Below are 7,059 nucleotides of genomic sequence, written 5' to 3'. Positions count from 1 at the left end.
AGTGGTTAGAGTGTAGAGGAGGCAGGGTAGCCTAGGGGTTAGAGGTTAGAGGAGGCAGGGTAGACTAGTGGTTAGAGTGTAGAGGAGGTAGGGTGGCCTAGTGGTTAGAGTGTAGAGGAGGTAGGGTAGCCTAGTGGTTAGGAGTGTAGAGGAGGTAGGGTAGCCTAGTGGTTAGAGTGTAGAGGAGTAGGGTAGCCTAGTGGTTAGAGTGTAGAGGTGGCAGGTAGCCTAGTGGTTAGGAGTGTAGAGGCGGTAGGTAGCCTAGTGGTTAGAGTGTAGAGGAGGCAGGGTAGCCTAGTGGTTAGAGTGTAGAGGCGGTAGGTAGCCTAGTGGTTAGAGTGTAGAGGCGGTAGGTAGCCTAGTGGTTAGAGTGTAGAGGAGGCAGGGTAGCCTAGTGGTTAGGAGGTAGAGGAGGCAGGGTAGCCTAGTGGTTAGAGTGTAGAGGAGGTGCAGGGTAGCCTAGTGGTTAGAGTGTAGAGGAGGCAGGGTAGCCTAGTGGTTAGAGTGTAGAGGTGGCAGGTAGACTAGTGGTTAGAGTGTAGAGGAGGCAGGTAGCCTAGTGGTTAGAGTGTAGAGGTGTGGCAGGTAGCCTAGTGGTTAGAGTGTAGAGGTGGCAGGTAGACTAGTGGTTAGAGTGTAGAGGTGGCAGTTAGCCTGAGTTTAGAGTGTTGGACTAGTAACCGAAAGGTTGCAAGTTCAAATCCTGAGCTGACCAGGTACAAATCTGTCCTTCTGCCCCTGAACAGACAGTTCAGGGAACCCACTGTTCCTAGGCTGTCATTGAAAATAAGAATTTGTTCTTAACTAACTTGCCTAGGAAAATAAATAAAAGATATTGTGCTACTAATGCACAAGCATTATCGTAAGTTATTTTGTTCGGTTGGCTTTTGGAAACGTTAACTTGCGTTCGTAGCTTTCCCTGACGTCACACTCGTACCCGTTGTAAAATTGTCGATTTACCTGCTGTAGTAGAAGGACGGCTAACATTCGATATCTGGCGGATGCGTTGTCCTCCATCCAAGATATGAAATACGATCCTATTTGACTGTAGTGCATATTAAAAGCACACACAAATGTTTCCACGATGACTGACAACACAAACCGTGGGAGGGAATCAGGTGACACATTTTCCGGTGCAAGAGCGGTCCGTTTAAAAATGAATTCATCAAAAGATTGATTGTCCTTCCTGCTAGATTGATTGTCCTTCCTGCTAGATTAATTGTCCTTCCTGCTAGATTGATTGTCCTTCTTGCTAGATTGATTGTCCTTCCTGCTAGATTGATTGTCCTTCTTGCTAGATTGATTGTCCTTCCTAAATTATTGATTGTCCTTCCTAAAATATTGATTGTCCTTCCTGCTAGATTGATTGTCCTTCCTGCTAGATTGATTGTCCTTCCTAAAATATTGATTGTCCTTCCTAAAAGATTGATTGTCCTTCCTGCCAGATTGATTGTCCTTCCTGCTAGATTGATTGTCCTTCTTGCTAGATTGATTGTCCTTCCTGCTAGATTGTTGTCCTTCCTGCTAGATTGATTGTCCTTCTTGCTAGATTGATTGTCCTTCTTGCTAGATTGATTGTCCTTCCTAAATTATTGATTGTCCTTCCTAAAAGATTGATTGTCCTTCCTGCTAGATTGATTGTCCTTCCTAAAATATTGATTGTCCTTCCTAAAAGATTGATTGTCCTTCTTGCTAGATTGATTGTCCTTCCTAAAATATTGATTGTCCTTCCTAAAATATTGATTGTCCTTCCTAAAATATTGATTGTCCTTCCTAAAAGATTGATTGTCCTTCCTGCTAGATTGATTGTCCTTCCTAAAATATTGATTGTTCTTCCTAAAAGATTGATTGTCCTTCCTGCCAGATTGATTGTCCTTCCTGCTAGATTGATTGTCCTTCCTAAAATATTGATTGTCCTTCCTGCTAGATTGATTGTCCTTCCTAAAATATTGATTGTCCTTCCTGCCAGATTGATTGTCCTTCCTGCCAGATTGATTGTCCTTCCTGCCAGATTGATTGATTGTCCTTCCTGCTAGATTGATTGTCCTTCCTGCCAGATTGATTGTCCTTCCTGCCAGATTGATTGTCCTTCCTTCCTGCCAGATTGATTGATCCTTCCTGCCAGATTGATTGTCCTTCCTGCCAGATTGATTGTCCTTTCAAACTATTGAAAAGTATCCTCAATACCACAGCCGAAGACAAGTCGTTGTTCAGTAATTTGTTAATCGTGTTCGGTTCTAAATGAACCGAGTAAAAACCCAGGGAGGATTATTAAAGGGTCCGACAAATGAACAGACAAAGACATGTTCCCACCAGCGAGAATATAAACCTCAATTTAGGTGAATTCTCCTCCTTACACATCTTTTTATTTTATCTTTATTTAACTAGATCGAGTCAGTTAAGAACAAATTCTTATTTTTAATGACGACCTACTAGGGGAACAGTGAGTTAACTGCTTGTTCAGGAGCAGAACGGCAGATTTGTACCTTGTCAGCTCGGGTTTGAACTTGCAACCTTTCGGTTACTAGTCCAACGCTCTAACCACTAGGCTACCCGGCCAATACATCTCTGTTGCCAGACAGAAACTTTAGTGGTATTATGTTCTCCCTCACTTCATCTGACCTCCAGACCTCAAAGACTCAAGATCCTCACTCCTCCCTAACTCACGGCTCTCCTGTTGACTTTGTACCCGACAGTGGCTCTTCTCCTTCCCATGGGATCCTGATGTCTAACAGTAACACTGTCTGACAGAACCTAAAGGTTCCACATTCCCACTTTTTCTCTGTCTCAGTGACGTGAATGAGGATATGTCCTGCGATATGATCCTGATTCAGACCTACATGTTCTGCGATATGATCCGGATTCAGACCTACATGTTCTGCGATATGATCCGGATTCAGACCTACATGTTCTGCGATATGATCCGGATTCAGACCTACATGTTCTGCGATATGATCCGGATTCAGACCTACATGTTCTGCGATATGATCCGGATTCAGACCTACATGTTCTGCGATATGATCCGGATTCAGACCTACATGTTCTGCGATATGATCCGGATTCAGACCTACATGTCCTGCGATATGATCCGGATTCAGACCTACATGTCCTGCGATATGATCCGGATTCAGACCTACAATTTATAATAAAATGAGAGACATGTTCTGCAATATGATCCGGATTCAAAACTACATGTCCTGCGATATGATCCGGATTCAGACCTACATGTTCTGCAATATGATCCGGATTCAGAACTACATGTTCTGCAATATGATCCGGATTCAGAACTACATGTTCTGCGATATGATCCGGATTCAGACCTACATGTCCTGCAATATGATCTGGATTCAGACCTACATGTCCTGCAATATGATCTGGATTCAGACCTACAGTACATAATAAAATGAGAGACATGTCCTGTGGTTGATCAATTGATCAACCACCAGAAAATGTGTGTCTACATGGTCCGTGTGGAGATACTCAGTCTTTACTGTTCAAAATGTTCAAAAACTGTCGCATGCAGGATTAAAGTATTTTTTTGTGCGCATGCTCCTTTGATCAGTCAATCATTCAATCAAATTTATTTATAAAGCCCATCTTACATCAGCCGATGCCACAAAGTGCTGTACAGAAACCCAGCCTAAAACCCCAAACAGGAAGCAATGCAGGTGTAGAAGCACGGTGGCTAGGAAAAACTCCCTAGAAAGGCCAAAACCTAGGAAGAAACCTAGAGAGGAACCAGGCTATGTGGGGTGGGCCAGTCCTCTTCTGGCTGTACTGGGTAGAGAAGAACCAGACTCTGAGGGGTGGGCCAGTCCTCTTCTGGCTGTACTGGGTAGAGAGGAACCAGGCTATGAGGGGTGGGCTAGTCCTCTTCTGGCTGTACTGGGTAGAGAGGAACCAGGCTATGAGGGGTGGGCCCGTCCTCTTCTGGCTGTACTGGGTAGAGAGGAACCAGACTCTGAGGGGTGGGCCAGTCCTCTTCTGGATGTACTGGGTAGAGAGGAACCAGGCTATGCGGGGTGGCCAGTCCTCTTCTGGCTGTACTGGGTAGAGAGGAACCAGGGTCTGAGGGGTGGCCAGTCCTCTTCTGGCTGTGCCGGATAGAGAGGAACCAGGCTCTCAGGGGTGGCCAGTCCTCTTCTGGCTGTGCCGGATAGAGAGGAACCAGGCTCTGAGGGGTGGCCAGTCCTCTTCTGGCTGTGCCGGGTAGAGAGGAACCAGGCTGTGAGGGGTGGGCCAGTCCTCTTCTGGCTGTGCCGTGTGGAGATTATAATGATGATAAATATGTCATGTTGCAGGTATCCGATGTTGAACGGTGACCGGCACACATGAACACTCTCAACCATCTAGTGAAGACCTACATCCAAGCAAAGATGGACGCCATGGGTACGTGTCATTCAGCCCTTCTAAGCACCTTGACTACTCTACACAGTGACTACACTACACAGTGACCACACAGTGACTACACTACACAGTGACTACACTACACAGTGACTACACTACACAGTGACTACACTACACAGTGACTACACTACACAGTGACTACACTACACAGTGACACTACACTACACAGTGACAACACTACACAGTGACTACACTACACAGTGACACTACACTACACAGTGACAACACTACACAGTGACACTACACTACACAGTGACTACACTACACAGTGACTACACTACACAGTGACACTACACTACACAGTGACTACACTACACGGTGACTACACTACACAGTGACTACACTACATAGTGACACTACACTACACAGTGACACTACACTACACAGTGACAACACTACACAGTGACACTACACTACACAGTGACTACACTACACAGTGACTACACTACATAGTGACTACACAGTGACTACACTACACAGTGACTACACTACACGGTGACTACACTACACGGTGACTACACTACATGGTGACTACACTACACAGTGACTACACTACACAGTGACACTACACTACACAGTGACGAAACTACACAGTGACGACACTACCTAGTGACTACACAGTGACGACACTACACAGTGACTACACTACACGGTGACTACACTACACCTCTACTACACTACACAGTGACTACACTACACAGTGACTACACTACACAGTGACACTACACTACACAGTGACTACACTACACAGTGACGACACTACATAGTGACTACACAGTGACGACACTACACAGTGACTACACTACACAGTGACTACACTACACCTCTACTACACTACACAGTGACTACACTACACAGTGACTACACTACACAGTGACACTACACTACACAGTGACTACACTACACAGTGACTACACAGTGACGACACTACACAGTGACTACACTACACAGTGACTACACTACACAGTGGCACTATGCCTCTACTACACTACACAGTGACTACACTACACAGTGACTACACTACACAGTGACTAGACTACACAGTGACTACACTAAACGGTGACTACACTACACAGTGACTACACTGCACAGTGACTACACTGCTACACTACAAAGTGACTACACTACACAGTGACTACACTACACAGTGACTGCACTGCACAGTGACTACACTGCACAGTGACTGCACTACACAGTGACTACACGACACAGTGACTACACTACACAGTGACTAATCTACACAGTGACTACACAGTGACGACACTACACAGTGACTACACTACACAGTGACTACACTACACATTGACACTACACCCCTACTACACTACACAGTGACTACACTAGACAGTGACTACACTACACAGTGACACTACACTACACAGTGACTACACTACACAGTGACTACACTACACGGTGACTACACTACATGGTGACTACACTACACAGTGACTACACTGCACAGTGACTACACTGCTACACTACAAAGTGACTACACTACACAGTGACTACACTACACAGTGACTACACTACACAGTGACTACACTGCACAGTGACTACACTGCACAGTGACTACACTGCACAGTGACTGCACTACACAGTGACTACACGACACAGTGACTACACTACACAGTGACTACACTGCACAGTGACTACACTGCACAGTGACTACACTACACAGTGACTGCACTACACAGTGACTACACTGCACAGTGACTACACTACACAGTGACTACACTACACAGTGACTACACTGCACAGTGACTACACTATATTATATTGTATTGTATTGTATTCTATTGTGTTGTATTATATTGTATTGTATTATATTATATTATATTGTATTGTATAAGAGCGTCTGCTAAATGACTTAAATGTAAAATGTAAATATTGTATTATATTGTATTGTATTGTATTATATTGTATTGTATTGTATTGTATTGTGTTGTGTTGTATTATATTATATTGTATTGTATTGTATTGCTTGTATTGTATTATATTGTATTGTATTGTATTATATTGTATTGTATTGTATTATATTGTATTGTATTATATTATATTGTATTGTATTGTATTATATTATATTGTATTATATTGTATTGTATTGTATTGTATTGTATTGTATTATATTATATTATATTATATTGTATTATATTATATTATATTGTATTGTATTGTATTGTATTATATTATATTGTGTTGTATTATATTATATTGTGTTGTATTGTATTGTATTATATTGTATTGTATTATATTATATTGTGTTGTATTGTATTGTATTATATTATATTGTATTGTATTGTATTGTATTATGTTGTGTTGTATTGTATTGTATTGTATTGTATTGTATTATATTATATTGTATTGTATTGTATTGTATTATATTATATTATATTATATTGTATTGTATTGTATTATATTATATTATATTGTATTGTATTGTATTATATTGTATTATATTATATTATATTATATTATATTGTGTTGTATTGTATTGTATTGTATTGTATTGTATTGTATTATATTATATTATATTATATTATATTATATTATATTGTATTGTATTATATTTATATTATATTATATTATATTATATTATATTATGTTGTGTTGTGTTGTGTTGTATTGTATTGTATTGTATTGTATTGTATTGTA

The 7,059-nt window shown here is 41.5% G+C and overlaps 1 protein-coding gene across 1 annotated transcript in view; it reads left to right on the top strand.

Moving 5' to 3' along the window:
* Positions 1-3,171: 3,171 nt before the first annotated feature.
* Positions 3,172-7,059, top strand: part of LOC124027018 (multiple PDZ domain protein-like) — a gene marked incomplete at its 3' end in the record, with an annotated part of 57,509 nt that continues 53,621 nt past the window's right edge. Inside the window, exons 1-2 of the mRNA XM_046339579.1 lie at positions 3,172-3,391; positions 4,354-4,389. Coding sequence (XP_046195535.1) covers positions 3,172-3,391; positions 4,354-4,389 — 256 coding nt within the window. The remainder of the gene's footprint in view (positions 3,392-4,353; positions 4,390-7,059) is intronic.

The sequence above is a fragment of the Oncorhynchus gorbuscha genome, unplaced genomic scaffold (genome assembly GCF_021184085.1).
Source record: "Oncorhynchus gorbuscha isolate QuinsamMale2020 ecotype Even-year unplaced genomic scaffold, OgorEven_v1.0 Un_scaffold_2891, whole genome shotgun sequence".
Classification (NCBI taxonomy): Eukaryota; Metazoa; Chordata; class Actinopteri; order Salmoniformes; family Salmonidae; genus Oncorhynchus; species Oncorhynchus gorbuscha.
Note: the sequence above shows the minus strand (reverse complement) of the source record. Positions and strands in the feature narration are given on the sequence as shown.